At 42.7% G+C, this 16,034-nt stretch overlaps 1 protein-coding gene across 2 annotated transcripts in view; it reads left to right on the plus strand.

Moving 5' to 3' along the window:
• The window catches only part of CD4 (CD4 molecule), a 41,491-nt gene extending 25,662 nt beyond the window's left edge, over window positions 1-15,829 (plus strand). The window contains exons 4-11 of one of the 2 annotated variants that reach the window (XM_078155600.1): window positions 6,048-6,068; window positions 9,869-10,027; window positions 10,725-10,973; window positions 12,243-12,587; window positions 13,008-13,229; window positions 13,538-13,656; window positions 14,283-14,350; window positions 14,677-15,829. In XM_078155600.1, coding sequence (XP_078011726.1) covers window positions 6,048-6,068; window positions 9,869-10,027; window positions 10,725-10,973; window positions 12,243-12,587; window positions 13,008-13,229; window positions 13,538-13,656; window positions 14,283-14,350; window positions 14,677-14,686 — 1,193 coding nt within the window. In that variant the 3' untranslated portion in view covers window positions 14,687-15,829. The remainder of the gene's footprint in view (window positions 1-6,047; window positions 6,069-9,868; window positions 10,028-10,724; window positions 10,974-12,242; window positions 12,588-13,007; window positions 13,230-13,537; window positions 13,657-14,282; window positions 14,351-14,676) is intronic. The other variant, XM_020994251.2, reaches the window with a different exon arrangement.
• The last annotated feature ends 205 nt before the right edge of the window (window positions 15,830-16,034 follow it).

Consider the following 16,034-nt stretch of genomic DNA (forward strand, 5'->3'; position numbering starts at 1 on the left):
TGTCATATTTTGTACTTAAAGTCCATCACCTCTCTGGTAGGAGGTGGGTAGTGTGTTTCATCTTTAGTGCTCTGGATTTATGGTTTGTCATTGCATTGACCAAAGTTCTAAAGTCTTTTAAAGTTATTTTGCTCTAAAATGTTGTTATCATTGTGTAAATTATTCTCCTAGTTCTGCTCACTTCACCAGTATCAGTTCACAGACATCTTCCCAGTCTCCTCTCAAACTGTCCATTTAATTCTTTTTTTTTTCCTCTTAGGCAATTGGGGTTAAGTGACTTGCCCAGGGTCACACAGCTAATAAGTGTCAAGTGTCTGAGGCCAGATTTGAACTCAGGTCCTCCTAACTCCAAGGCTGGAGCTCTATCTACTGCACAACCTGGCTGGCCCTTATTTAATTATTTCTTATGGCACAATAATATTCTATTACAAACACATGCCAAAATTTGTTTAGTTATTACCCAACAGTTGGGCACCCCCTTAATTTCCAGTTTGGGGCTACTACAAAATATTTGCTATAAATTTGTTGTTATTGTTGAATAGTTTCAGTTATGTTCAACTTTTCATGACCCTATTTGGGGTTTTCTTGGCAAAGATACTGGAGTGGTTTGTCATTTTCTTCTCCAGCTCATTTTATAGTTGAGGAAACTGAGTCACAAACAGGGTTAAGTGACTTGCTCAGGATAACACAGCTAGAAAGTGTCTGAGACCAAATTTCAGCTTGGGTCCTTCTGACTCCAGAGCCAGCACTATCTACTGTGCCACCTCACTGCTATAACGATTTTTGTAAAAATAGGTCCTTTTCCTCTTTCTTTGATCTATGTGGGTTATTGTTGTTGTTCAGTTGTATCCAACTATTTGTGACCCTGTGGACCATATCATGCCAATACTGTCCATGGGGTTTTCCTGACAAGATACTGGAGTAGTTTGCCATTTCCTTCTGATATTTCATTGAAACCGTCTTTTTTCATCATTTCTTGTCCTCTCTCCTTTTCTTCCTTCCTTCCCCATTCCTTTTTTTCCTCGAAGGAATTGCATCTCAGAGACCCCTTCCAGCTGTAAATCAGTGAGCCTACTTTGTTAGGAAGAGAACAAAAGGATGGAGGCTGGGCTTAGGTTCTGCAGAGCTGAGGCTGGGGTAGCAAGTACTGTACTGAGGTATGGCAGGGGAAGTGAGGGGACTGGAATAAGGAATGAATGGCTACTGGAGGCATAGGGATAGAAAGATGAAGATGGTCAGGAGGAAGGAGGTTGGGGGAAAGAATCAGGGAAGTTAGGAGCCAGACTTCGAGCTGGTGGAACACTGAGCTGTCCTTAGTGAGGAATAAGAGAAGTCGTTGAGAGCTGGTGTTGAGGAAGGAGCTGGGATGGACCTGATTATTAGGCAATGTATCCAGGAGAGGTTGGTGTTTCAAAAGCTAAAGAGAGGCCAAGTAGGATGAGGACCAAAATATATGTGTGTATATATACATATGTATGTATGTGTACACATAGATATGAGACAGCTAGATGGCACAGTGGATAGAGCGCCGGCCTGGGAGTCAGGAAGATCTGAATTCAAATATGTCCTCAGACACTTACCAGCTGTGTGACCTTGGGCAAGTCACTTAACCCTATTTTGTCTCAGTTCCTTATCATGTAATATGAGCTGGAGAAGGAAATGGCAAACCACTCCAGTATCTTTGCCAATATAACCCCAAATGGGGTTCATGGAGAGTCAGAAATGATTGAAATGACTCAACAACAACAAATACACACACATATATTTGGATTTTAATTGATCCTTTTTCTTTTTTAACCTCACTATCATTTCTGTATATTATACCACTCCATCCCTAATGAACTCGTCCTTATAGAAAAGAAAAATAGTTAAACACATCGACTAGCCCAGTGATCAAGTGTGATCATACAGGAGGCATTCCACATCCATATTCCCCCAACTCTCTAACAAGATGTGGGAGGTATGTTTCATCATCCAGGCCCAAGACTGGTGATTACAATTACTCCACTTCCTTTTAGTATCTTCCCATGTTTCTTTTTTTAAAATTTAAATTAATGTTTTATCGTTCTTTTTTTACATTGCTGTCACTTTGCATTGTTTCCTCCCTACTCCTTTACCCCCTAAAATAGAACCCTCCCTAGCAACCAAAGTATAACTAAGTAAAACAAATCAACATATTGGCCTTTGTCTGACACTTACGCTTCATTCTGCACCTAGAACCCACCATAATAGGTGGTAGTTTCAGCCTGGCTCTTTTCTCTTCATGGGTCTTCGTCATTGTCTCTCTACTACAAGAATTGGAATGTCTCCTTGATGTAATGCCTTCCCCTGGCCACTTTGATCCTTGCCAAGGTTTTAATCTGGCACTGTTCATGGTGGAGTCCTTTTCTCTCTGTGTGGTCCATCGTCACACCAACTGCTCCCCTCTTACGTCTCTCCCAGAAGTCTGAATTGCAAGGTCAGAGAAAGGAAGTAGATAAAAAGTGAAAAGACATACAGAGGGCATCCCTTTATCCTGTTGAATGATTTGGGAGAAGGGTGGGATGAGGGAGGGAATAAGAGTAATCATCCTCTGATGCCAGGAACATCAGAAAGTGCTTCTCTTCCAGTCTCTCTCTCCCTAAATCCTCTCTTTGGGCCTAGGGAAAAACAATTCAGAGAGATCAAAAGCCAGCTCATACTGGGCTACATGAATATGAGGGGGGTTAGTAAGATCCAGAGGAAGACTACGGGCCAATCTGCTTTCTGTTGGCCATGGGTGAGGGACTCATGGCTTAAGGATTCAGACATTTGGTTGATGACCAAGCAATCCCCTTATCAGCCGCTGAGCAGAAAAAGCAATTTACTCAGTGGACCTTTAAAAGGGGAATGAATCCATTCCTGTCATTTTTTTCCTTTGATCCTTCAGATGGCATTGTGCAACTCTGGGACTTCCTGTGGTGGTGAGGAGAGAGCTGGGAGATGTGGCTTTTCTTTGCCCCAGAAGTGTGGCATCCGCTTGCAATGGTAGCTTGAGCTTACAGATCAACCAGCTACTAGCTGGGCTTGATCCTGGGTTCTGGATCTCTCTTCTGCTTTGTGTTTCTTTGATCACCCAATAGACGACCCACCCAGCAGTCATCCTGACATGAACATTTTCAGCCTTGGAGGCCACCTTGTATGTCTGAAAGGTCCAGAGATCCTGGGTCCTCAGTCACAGTGGGAGTATCCCCTCTCGCCAATGTAGAGGTTCTGCATTGGAGAAGGTATCCACCAAAGAGGAAGGTGGAGGGGGCCTCAAACCCTGGCCTGGCTTTTTAGAAGTCACGGACCTGGAGAGAGTTGTTCAGACAGTGAAGAGCTGAGACTCATTATGACAATTCCAATTTAGCAATCCTGAAAACTGCTTCACATTCTGAAGTTTAAGGTTCAGCCTCATGCTATAATGGTAGTTATTATTCAAGGCTTACATTTCTGTCAGTGTATGCTTGTGAGAGCCAAATGTGTTTCCTATTTCTTTTGTGTGGGGGAAATAAATACCTCTTCCATACCCACTTTACACTGTATATTGCTACCCTTCTATGGTCCCTTTGGAAGACTCTAGACATGAGCCAAACCAAAGATTTAAGAAAATCAGGGTTGGGGCATAATAGCCAAAGAGTGCAAGAAGAGCCTGAGCCTTCTTTTCAGAAAAGACAGAAGGAAGAAAACACATATTTACTGAGCACCTGCTATGTGCTGGGCACTAAGTATTTTACACAAAGTATCCATTTGATCCTCAAAGCCACCCTGGGATATCAGTGCTGTTGTTATCCCCATTTTACAGATGAGGAAAGTGATACAGACTGAGGTTAAATGACTTGCCCAAGGTCACGCAGCTATTAAGTGTCTGAGGCTGGATTTAAACTCAGGTTTTCCTGACTCTAGGGCCCAGAACTATTTTAGGTGATTAGGCCTTCTTTGGACTGAGTCCAATCCAGACCACATGTATGTGTCCAGTGCAAGGCCCCTTTAATGGAGAGGACGAAGGGGAAGCACCTCTGCCCCTTGGGTCCAGCAGGGCTTTTAATTGTTAGGTACAAAATGAGTTTTATGTACAGGACAATTATTTAATTTTCTCTTCCACTAAAGAAACATTTAAAATAAAGAAAAACCATAGGCACTCATTATCAAATACAAACATAAAACAATAACCTAGACCCAATCTATACCTATATATCCTCCTTAAAGATCAAGTCAAGAAGCATCTGTTAAACACTTACTGTGTGCCAGGCATTGTGCTAAGTGAACTTTGTGGAAAAGGTATTTTGTGAAACTACTTAATGGATATCTCACTTTCACTTCAGACCTGCAAAATCTGAGATAGTCCAGATTTTCTGACCAGTTAGGCCCAGGAGTGTGTCGGTAATATTTAATGGCTAGTTGGAAGGATGTACACAGTTTTAAGTTTAATCTGCACTATTAAACACTTTTTCTCATCATTTCCTTAAGTCTAGAGAGTCAACAAAATAATAAATTAAGCCCCATTTATAGCATCTGCTGATTTCTGAAATGTATATGCTCACACTGAAAATTTAACAATTGGCTTGGAGGCTGGCTCCAGTATATTCCTGCCTTTCATTTGCTCAAGTTCAGGATGATCTTGCCAATTTACCCTCCTCTGAGAATCAGTATAGCTGCAGGTATCATTCCTGTTGGGCTGTAGGTACTGCCTTAGGAACCCAAGGACTCTCAAACTCATAAGGCTGGAAATACCCATTCTTCAGGATCTTGGGATTCCTGGACTCAGGGAAGAAACACAAAACAGAGGAGGCATCCAGGGATTTGAGGTGCAGTCTCAGGCTCAGCTAGGCAGGCACATGTTCTCACTGCCATATGCTCAAACTGCAGGCTGCCTTGCTGCCAGTGAGTGGGGGAGGGAGAAAAATCCCCTTCTTATGTTGCTGGCAGTCCAAGGGAGAGCTGGCAGAATCCCAAAGTGACCTGCTCAAAAGATGAGTGGAGATTTTCTCCTCTATGCCCAGAGCCTGCTGAGAAGGGAGGTTCCTCTTGGTTCAGTCACCAATCATATTTAATACAAACACAGTCAATGCAACCTCAGCCCCAAGGATAGACCAATCAGGAGTTGCTGTGTCATGCACGTCCTTTAGCAAGGGGCCAGCTCCATAATAAGTGCTGCAGTCCATCTCTGTTATATTTTCTGCCCAGTTAAATATTTGCTGCTCAACAAATCATCTGAGATGCTTGTCCACATCCCCCATTCAATATAGTCCTCTGGGTACTTGGGAAGGCACAAGCATTGTCCTTCTGAGTGCCTCCCCTAGTGCCTTGTGCTAAAAAATCTTAATAAAATCCAAGTGACATTTTCCCTCCTGGATACTCTTTCCTGGTTCTCCTCTTCACCGTATGACCATTCCTTCCTAGTCTCCTTTGTTGACTCGTCATCCACATCATGACGCCCAACTCTGGGTATTTACCTAGGTTTTGTCCTAGGCCCTCTTCTCTTCTCCCTCTATACTCATTCTCTTGATAACCCCTTCAGGTCCCATGAGTTTGACTGTCACTGTTTCTTTCCATTTGAGTTACAGCTGAAACCTCCAATATGTGTCATCTCCATCGATGAGAATGTGACCTCCCTAGAACAAGGGCTGTCTTGCTTTGCTAATTCATATCCTCAGTGCTTTGTTGTTGTTAAATTATTTTTCAGTTGTGTCTGACTCTCTGTGACCCCATTTCGGATTTTCTTGACAAAGATGCTAGAGCAATTTGCCATTTTCTTCTCCAGTTCATTTTACAGATAAGGAACTGAGGCAAACAGGGTTAAGTGACTTGCCCAGGGTTACACAGCTAGTAAGTGTCTAAGGCCAGATTTGAACTCAGGAAGATGAGTCTTCCTGACTCCAGGCCAGCACTTTATCCATTGTGTCACCTAACTGCCCCTCAGCGCTTTTCACATAGTATAATTTAATAATTTTTTCATTCATTCATTCATATGTTGATTGTTTTACTGAGTTCCTTTTTTCTCCTTTTAAAATCTTCAACACAACTGATGGCTTACTGGAATGAAGGAGTGTATGCTGAAAATGAAGGTGATATAAAAATAAGATACAAAGAAAAATAAAATAAACAAATGTTGTGTGCCTTAAATTTAGTAAGATAGCATCAATGTCCATTGGAGGTGATTGCAAATTAAAATTGTCTTTGATTATAGAGTAGTTGTTGTGGATGTGTGGGTTAGTTTTGCTGCACTACTTTTTTTTCTTTCATTTTTTACTCTTTATTATAAGGGATGACTCAATGTAGATAGAAACGAAGAGATAGATTTGGAAATGAAGGCAAAGTGAAAACAAAGGAAGCCTGGGCTCATTAAAAACATCATTCAGCTTCCCAAAGGCAACCCAGCATATTCTCTTTCTCCTCCTGTTCAACTCTGGGCCTAGCTTTTTGTTCTTGGGTAATATCTGTGCAAGATTACACATTACGTATGCATATACACACATGTATGTGTATATACAGGTATGTACACATATGTAAACATGCATATACAAACCCAGATAAGCATATGTGGTGTGGTGTATGTGTAACGTGCATGTATGTGTATATGTGTGTCCATGTGTATCCACATATATATGGGTATAACGTGTATATTTTGTATATAATATTGTATGAATGTGCATATAAGATATAATATACAGTTATTCTTCTACATTGCAGGGGTTGGGGTGAAGTCACCTCCACCCCCCTGCAATCTGGAAAAACCATGTAAAATTTTTTGGCCCTCCCTTTGTACCAGAGAAGAAATCTGAATCATTTTGGTATTAAAAGATAAAATACGTTGATATTACACAATGCTATACTTATACTTTATTCATTTTTGAGTTTCTAAACTTTTTCTGTTTTGTCGGCTGGCCTTTGTGTGTCACCTACGACTTTTGCAAAACTCCCCCAAGATTCTCATTTCTTATGCTGATCCACAATATATCAAAATCACAATGGAGAAAGTTGCGATGTGGAAGGGATAACTATATGTCTATAATATATGTATATATATGCATGTATGTATAACATATACATGTGTGTATATAATATGCACAAATATCTAGGTGTGTAATAGGTGTGTGATATGATATATACACATATCATATGAACATGTACCCATGTATGTATAATAAAGGCATATGTGTGTAACATGTACAGGATACATATATGTAATATATACATGTGTATATATGTATGTGTGTGTTGTGTATATATGTATGCATTGTGTGGAGAGAGAGAAGAGAGACTGTATGTATGTACATACATATGGTGTATATATTCATATGGTAGGAGATTAATAAATGCTACTTGACTGACATGTAGGCATATAAATAAATAAGTATAATACAAGGTAAATTGAGGAGGGAGAGAACACTGCCAGCTTGGAGCATCAGAGAAGGCTTTACAAAGGATGCCACCCCCAAGCTAAGCCTTTAAGGGAAGGAGGACAGGAGCAAGTCATGGAGAGGCAGCCTTTTGCCTCAACACCAGCAGATCTCCACAATCAATTACATCATGAAATTGATAAGATTAAAATCAGTTTCACAACAAAGCACCTAGTTGAAGCCGGAAAGGTCATGGGTTTTTTAGGGAAGGAACAAGTTTTTACTTTAGTGAATCTGGCTGGTATCACAGATTGGGAGAAGCTAGGAATTGTTATACAACTCCTGGATAATTGAGATGGAAGCTTCCAGAAAAGAGAAGGTAAAGGGTTTATGTCCGAAGTCCATAGCAAAAGTAGCCTGCTACAAATGAGCATTATGGGTCTCAGAGAACCCCACAGATTCTAAGTCTTTTTGAAATTTTGCATCTACTTAGAGATGATCCTTTGGAAGGAGAAGAGATAATCAGGCAAGAGAGTGAAGAGAAAGAAGAGGATGCAGGAGAGATAAAAGATAGATTTATCCAGGGTCACCAAAATGGAGGAGTCAGACATTTAACAGGTAGGAGACCCAGGTGACTGAAGTATCAAAGCCAAGGGAAGAGAGAATGAATACTCAGGAGGAAGGGCTGGTCAACAGCACCTAAAGCTGTAGACAGACCCAGGAAGACAAGAGCTAAGAAAAGAACGTCAGACTTAGCAGTTAAGCTCTGGATCTATTGGACAGAAAAGCTTGGAGATAACTTCAGTAGAGGGGTAGAGTTGGAAACTCCACCTTGAATGGTTGAATTACATAGAATTCTACAAAATGAGAGGGTTAGAATTGATGTTTTCTGACATGTTAACAAATGATAAAGCTGCCCAATTTCTACTAGACAATGGTCTAAAATTCTAGTTATACGTTGAAATTGAAGTAAATTTAAAAAATTAATCTTAAAGTAAATCCTAGAAAAAGCATACTCTGGTTAATTAGCTGCCCCCAACCCCCTTGGTGGAGAGGTTAGCTAGGGGGTGGCTAGGTGGTATGGTAGATAGAGTGGAACACCTCCACATTGAATAGGGTTTTTTTAAAAAATGAATAGCTGGTGAGGAACTGAATGTAGAGGAGTTTTTAGAGTTTACCAGTGACATCAAATTGTGGTACATGAATGGACTGGAATAGTATTGGGCAATAAGTAACAATAAGAATTCAAAGATGCATGGTATGACATGAACTGATGCAAAATTAAGGAACAGAATCAAGGAAACTAAATACTCAATGACTACAACAAAATACCATAAAAAGTTTTTAAAAAACTGAATGCAACAGAATGACCAAAGTTGGCTCAGAAGAAGAGAAAATGTACATCTCCCCTTTCTTTAGAGAGGTGGGGATTATGGATGTGGAACATTGTATATACAGTCGGATTTAATTAGTGTGACATTAGTTTTACTGAAGTGCATTTTATCTCCTCTCTTACTTATTCTGTTTTTCTCTCCTCTTGTCTCCTTTCCTTTCCTTTCTCTTCTCTCTTTCTCTCTCCCCTCTTCTCACCTCTTCTTTCATCTCCTCCTCTCTCCCCTCCCCTCCCTTCTCCTTTCCTTTCCTTTCCTTTCCTTTCCTCTCCTCTCCTCTCCTCTCCTCTCCTCCCTCTTCCTCTCCTCTCCTCTCCTCTCCTCTCCTCTCCTCTCCTCTCCTTTCCTTTCCTTCTTTTATTAAAATGGATGGCTCTCTAAATAGGGAAGAGGGAAATAGTATATTCAGAAATGAAGGTAACATAAAAACAAAAGATATCAATTAACAATTTTTAAAGAATTTGTTAGTGAAAGAAAGGCAAGATATAGGTGCAATGAGTAGAGCTCTGGGCCTTAAATCAGGAAAACTCATCTTCCTGAGTTCAAATCTGGCCTCAGACACTTACTTGCTATGTGACCCTAGGCAAGACCTCATGTGTAAAATGAGCCCCCATACTGAATTTAGAGATTAATAAATGCTACTTGACATGTAGGCATATAAATAAATAAGCATAATACAAGGTAAATTGAGAAGAGAGAGAACACTGCTAGCTTTTTTCCTCTGGTTTAGAAGAGATGTAGTTCATTCCACAGAGAGAAATGGAGCTTCAATATGACAAATTGAGGATTCTCTGGACAGAATGAAATCAAAGAATTTGGAGCTAGAAGGAATATTAGCAATGATTAGCCTATCTCCTTCTTTTTGTAGATAAGGAAACCAAAGCCCACAGAAGCAAAGTGATTTAGCCAACTTCATACCAATAGGAAGCAAGCTACAGAGCTGGAATCTGAACCCAGGTCTTCTGACTCAAAATTCAGTGTTTGCCCGCCCCCACTTCTCCACCACTCTAGCCCACTCTGATGACAATAATCTTCAGCTGGCTCAAAGAAAAAAGTCATGGGTGTTTAACATATTATAATAGTCAATGGGTGTTCCTCTACCCAGAAAAAAAAAGTATATTCTTTTATTCAAAGGAAACACAAAAAAGAAAGATAGAGTGGATTCCTTAACAAACCAATGGGATGGCGGCAGCTTTCCTCTGATCATCAAGAAGCTGGAGATGGCAGACTCGGAGACCTACTTCTGTGAGGTGGAGGCCAGGAAGCAAGAAGTCCAACTCCTGGTGTTCAAGGGTGAGTGGAAGAAAAGAATGAGTAGATCCCTCCTTTCCTTCTCCCTAGATTCTTCCCATCCCTGTCTTCTGCCCCCTCCCCCACTAACAGAAGGCACCTCGGTATCCAATGAGACCTTTCAGAAATTCTCATAATAATAGCTAGCATTTACATAATACTTTCAGGTTTGCAAAGCACTTTCTATATGTTATAATTGTTTACCATATGTTACAAATGCTTACATCTGATCCTGACAACAATACAAGGTAAGTGTGAGGACACTGAGGCTGTTAGTGAGAGGTTAAATAATTTTTCCAGAGTCACACAGGCTATTAAGTGTCCAAGGCAGGATTTGAACTCAGGTTTTCCTGAACTGGAGTTGGAATTCTAGCATTCCACACATAGCCCCATCTGGTCACTTCTCCCTTTTATCCATGGATAAAAGGGACAGAGAAACTGGGATGAGAGGGAGAGGGAAAGGAGAATAGGGACAAAGAGAGAGGAAGGATGAGGAAAAGAAGGAGGGATAGAAGAAAGAAGATAGAGGGGGAAAGGACAAAGAGAGGGAGGACCTTGGGGACCCAGAAAAGTGGCATGGTGGGTGGGTGTGAGGGGCTAGGTGTCCTGGGAGAAACAAAACTTCTGGGTGTTCTGTCTGTTCCCTTTTTTGGGTGTATACGGTGTATGTAACTCGGAGCTGCCTCCTTCCCCTCCCCAGTGACTGCCAACCCAAGTGACTCTGTGTTCTCTGGAACCAACGTGATTTTAACCTTGCACGGCTCTTCCAACCTTCCTGCACTCAAGGTGGAATGGAGTGGTCCAGGAGACAAAAGTAAAAGGATCCTGAGTCAAGACAAGAAAACTCTGAAGTTGGTGCAAATAGAGACCAGCGAAGGGGGTGTGTGGGACTGTACCGTCTCTGTGAATGACAAAGCCCTGAAATTGAGCATCACAGTCACAGTGTTTGGTAAGAGAAGCAAGTCCTTTCTTCTACTGTCACTTTCCACCACCAACTTCGAATGCCTCTGCTCCCTCGACTTTCAGGACCCCTCTTCATTCCCTCCCTTAACCTTTGTCCCTGGGGGAAATAAGTCTTGGGACCTCAAGATGGACATTCATTACTCCTCCTCCTTCTCCATGCCATCTGACACATGAGCAACAAGGAGATGGCCCTGGAGATGCTGAGGGCCATTTTAATCTTTTCTCGGGATCAGTGTATGGAAAAATGGGCAGAAAGGAAGACCTTCAGTGCTCTAGTGGCTTCTTGACTTTCTACAACTCAGAAAAGGGGAAAAGGAGGGGATCCTTTCCTTTTTCTTCATCAACATCCCCCCTTTCCCAAAATCTACTTATTCTACTCAAAAGAATTGGTTTTTGTTGTTTTAATAATTCATTTTTTAAAATAATTTAATGCTCTAATAAGTATTTAATAATTTTATTTAATAATTGTTTAATAACTTTTTGTTTATTGCCATATTGAACTCAAAGGGGAAAGAAATTCCATCTACCAATGCAAATTGACAACTTAAAGTATTAGGCAGTTGCTTGGTTTGCTAAGAAGTTAAGTGACTTGCCCAGGGTCACAAACACCTAGTAAGAGTAAGAAGCTGGAGTCAACTTCATTAGCATAAAAAAAATGTAGTGAATGCCTACTATTGAATCTTGATTAAGTCCAGAGTTAGATGCTAGCTTCAAGAGAATATCCAAAGAGGTTGAAGACCAGGTCCCTGCACTCATGGAGTTTAGAATCTAGAGAAGAGATGAGATGATGGGGGCAGAAAGATAAGCAAGATAGCAAACCCTATGGAAATTGTGCTGCACTTACAATGAATGTTATAGGAGAATTCTACAGAGATTCAGGGAAAGTAATGACGCCTTTGAGAGAGGGGAAGTTTGCTTAGAAGAGGTGAGACTTGAGCTGGAGGAAGGACTAGACAAGTTTCAGGGAATATGAAGGACATTCTGGGCAGAGGGACTAAAATAAGCAAGCCAAGACAACAGAAATGTGCATGGCATTTTGGGGGAACAGTGACTAAGTCAGCTTGGTTTCAGTGGAAGGGTTCATATAGGGGCAGTAGTGCAAAGGTATGTATAAATATAATCACTTTTTTTTTTAATTTTGGAAGGTCTTGAATACTAGGCTGAGCTTGGACTTACTTTCATTCTCTTCTCCCTCTTCTTTACCTCCACCCCATTCCTCTGATCCTACCCTTCCTGTCTCTATCACCACCTACAGGTTTCACATCGTCCTCCCAGACCTTCTACATGATGACAGGCAAACCTGCCAAATTCTCCTTCCCTCTGAATTTAAACGAACAGGATCTGAACAGGGAACATCCAAATGGAGAACTGAGGTGGCAGGTGGAAGGTGCTGCCTCTCCCCCCCGGTCGGCCAAGTTTTCATGGAAGGGTGACTCTTTGACTCTAGAAAAGGGGGCTCCAAATTTCAGTCGTGATCCTAAGTTCCCACTCACCATCACTCTTCATCCTGTCTTGCCTCAGCATGCTGGCTCAGGAGTCTTCTCACTGAAGTTTTCTTCGGGGACCCTGGAACAAAAGGTCAACCTTGTGGTAATGAGAGGTGAGCAGGTGAGGGCTGAGCACATACCCTCTCCCTTACTAATACCACTGAGCTGGTCACCCCTAGAGTCAGAGTGGAGAGCGGAAAGAGATCCCAAGGACCTGACTGCCTAATCCTTCATGGTAAATTTCCTCCATGCCTCTCACTAAACTCCAGCAACCAAGGAGGGTTCTTATCCCTCAACCTCAACTTTCTTTACACTGGGATAATAGCTCCCCCCTCCGCCCAGGCACTTTACATAGCTGTTTTGAGGATAAGGTGAGTCAATGCAAGTGAAAGAGCTGTGAAAATAATATAGTGCTACATAAATGTAAACACTGTTGTTTTCACTATTATCCTATCCCTATCTCATACCCCAAGAGGGAATAGGAACCCATTCCCCATTCCAAATCCCCAGTTTCTGTCTCTTGTTCTCTTCAGCTGTATCCCAGGAATCATCACGGCTACTGTGCTGTGACGTGCAGGGTCCCATAATCCCTGGGCTGAGGCTGAGATGGATGCTAGAAAACCAGACAGAAAAAAGCCTGGAGGTCTCGAAGGAGCAAAGGCAGCTGGAGGTGAACGAGCCAAAGGCTGGGACGTGGGAATGCCAATTACTATCCCAGAATCAGAAACTACTTAAATCGGATTCCTTCAAACTGAGTAAGAAACCAGGTCCCTGCCCCTCTCCTCACTCCCCCCCCACCTTGGCTCAGTTCTTGTAAGAATACAAGGAGCAATGCTTATCCCACTCAGTCATGCTACCCTCCCGCCATCCCACCTCTTAAGATAGCTGCTGCCTCTCTGGGGGTCTCAGCTAACCCTCTCCAGCTGGGACCCAAGAGTCCTACTTCCCAGCCTAGTACTCTGTGCACCATCTCTCCAACCCTCCTCCCTTTTCCGAATCCTTCTTAATGTTCAAGACTATGGCCCAGAAGGTGAGAGGGCCTCTGTATGTGTCTCTCCTCCAGCAACAAAGCAGGAATGGAAACTACCCTTTCAACTGGGCATTGGTCTGGGGGCAGGAGCAAGCCTGTTGCTTCTCTCTGGACTCTCTATATTCTGTTGTGCCAGACGAAGGCACAGACTGGTGAGTAAACTTCTCCTTCCCACTTTACTCCCCATTCCACTACTTCCCTAACACATACACGCATCCGGTTGTCCTAACCCACCGTGGTCAAACTATGGAGCCCACAGAATCATAGAACCATAGAACATTAAAGCAGAAATGGACCTACTAGGCCGTCCAGAGCAAATCATTTTAACTTCTCTGGGCCTCAATTCTTCTGTCTATAAAATGAGGTGGGACTGGACTAGCTGCCCTTAAGAGGTTACTTACAGCTCTAAATCTACTAACCCAACCTCTTCATTTAAATGGATGAGTAATATGAGGACCTGAGAGGTAAAGGGGCTTGTGTACTTTGCATTGGAGGCTTGGGAATGAATACTTTTATCTTGCAAAATTCATAATTGCTTTTATGTTCCTTACCTCTGCCTCCTACCTCCTTCTTCCCCCACACCCCAATGTCCTAGATCCAAGCTAGACAGGGAAGAAGTAACAGCAAGCTTATTCTGGGACATATTGCCTTGGCAATAGTAACTCCTCTAGCCTGAAACCTCCCCCTACATCCCTATTTTCCACTCCGGTCTCATGGACCCAAGTCCTTCATGCCTCTCTCTCCTTCCCCCACCTCTCCCCTCATTCTCTCTGGACAGCGCCGAGCAGAGCGGATGTCTCAGATCAGGAGGCTCCTGAGTGAGAAAAAGACCTGTCAGTGTCCCCAGTAAGTTACAAATGGGAGAAGCAGGAAGATTCTGAAGTAAGGGTGAAGATGGAGCAGGGACTGAGGGATTTTTTAGGGTTCAGAATAAGGAATGTGGCCAGAATGCAAGAGAAGATTAAGCAGATGAATGCAAGAGAGGGTCCTAAGGGAGGGGGACTGAGGACCAAGAAGGGATACAGCGAAGGGATTCACAGTGAAGAGATCCAAGAATACTGGGAGGAGATGGGGGTGGGGGTGAGGGGAGATGTGTGTGCAGCAGAAAGAGGAAAGAAAGGACAGAACTTTCTGAATTGCCCTTAAACCATCTTTATTTTTTTCCCCTTTAGTCGTTTTTAGAAAAATGATAGCTTGAAGAGTTGAAGATGGAAGACTTGCCTGATTTGTGAAAATCCTCCATCCCTGTCTCCGCCTACTGGGAAGAGTAGGGAAGGTGACTGTAGGAGGATTGAGACATTTCGGCAACCTTGTCCTTCCTAACCTACCCCCTCGTGATAATCCTGGACATTGTCAGTGGGACCCTGCTCCTTATTCTGCTGCCCCATGATGCATCCTCAACCTGATCACTAAGTACTCCTTCCTTCCTCTGCCAGCCCCTAAAGGCCTCTGCATGCCATTTCATCTCATCTTGCCTTTGGGCAGGGGGCAGGATGACACCTAACTCAAACCAGAGACTGAGAACAGGATGTTCTGGATTTTCCAGCTTCTTATACCCCTCAGTCAGAAATGCTCTGAGTCTACACTTACTCCTCCTGCTACTATGCCCTGCTCTATCTAGTGTCCAGACAAACTTGTGGGCATGTACTCAGGGTGTCCCTATCTCCATCTCACCCTACCCAAAAGCCAAAGTAAATATTCATCCTCGTGGTAAGCTTCTTGAGGGCAAGGTCTGTCATATGCCTCTTTTTGTATCTCCAGCACTTAGCACTGTGCATGGCACATAATAGGCACATAATAAATATTTTTGATTGATTTGATTAACTGTCTTCCCTCCTCCCTCATGACCTTAGGCCCTTCATCAAGCTGATTGATCTCTCTTTCTCCTTCTGATATGCCAGACTATGGATACCAGTTGGGGCCCAGAGACAGGCCAGAATTATGTTTGTAAACTTGTGAAGAGGTCTGGCTTGGGTGCCTATATTCCTAGGTAGCTATACTTGACTCTGGGCCACAGTTCTCCATATTTCACCTAGCCTCTTCTCTCCTTTAGCTCCCTAACCCCCATCAAGACTGGAATTTGGGGGCTGGAAATCAATCTTTTCTTCCTGGATCAGTCTTCTCTCCATGCCCCCTAGCCTTTGTTTCCACCCTGGTCTCTATTCCTCCATCTCTTCATATATCCTTTCTCTTCTTTCCAGCCTGCCTCATTTAAGTGGCCTGCTCAGGAGTGGCTCAGGTAGGGCTCCCTACCTCTTCCATGGAGTGATATTTCCCTTCTCTTCTGAGTCAATGAAAAAAAGTTAATAAACAATACAAAAAGAATGATCTTCATTTTATTTTGTTTCCAGTTGGATCCTCCCCGTGGGCTTATGATGACTAGTGGCTTGGGCAGAATGCAGGAGGAACCTTTCTCTGAGGGCCAGGTTCTGCTAGGCTCAGGGTTAGGGAATAAATACAGGGAGCCCTCCCTGAAGAAGAGGCTCCTAGCCCCTCAGGAGCCAGGAGAAGTAGTCTGGGTCCTAGAGAA

Source organism: Phascolarctos cinereus, unplaced genomic scaffold, assembly GCF_003287225.1.
Source record: "Phascolarctos cinereus isolate Bilbo 61053 unplaced genomic scaffold, phaCin_HiC Scaffold_1;HRSCAF=81, whole genome shotgun sequence".
Lineage (NCBI taxonomy): Eukaryota > Metazoa > Chordata > Mammalia > Diprotodontia > Phascolarctidae > Phascolarctos > Phascolarctos cinereus.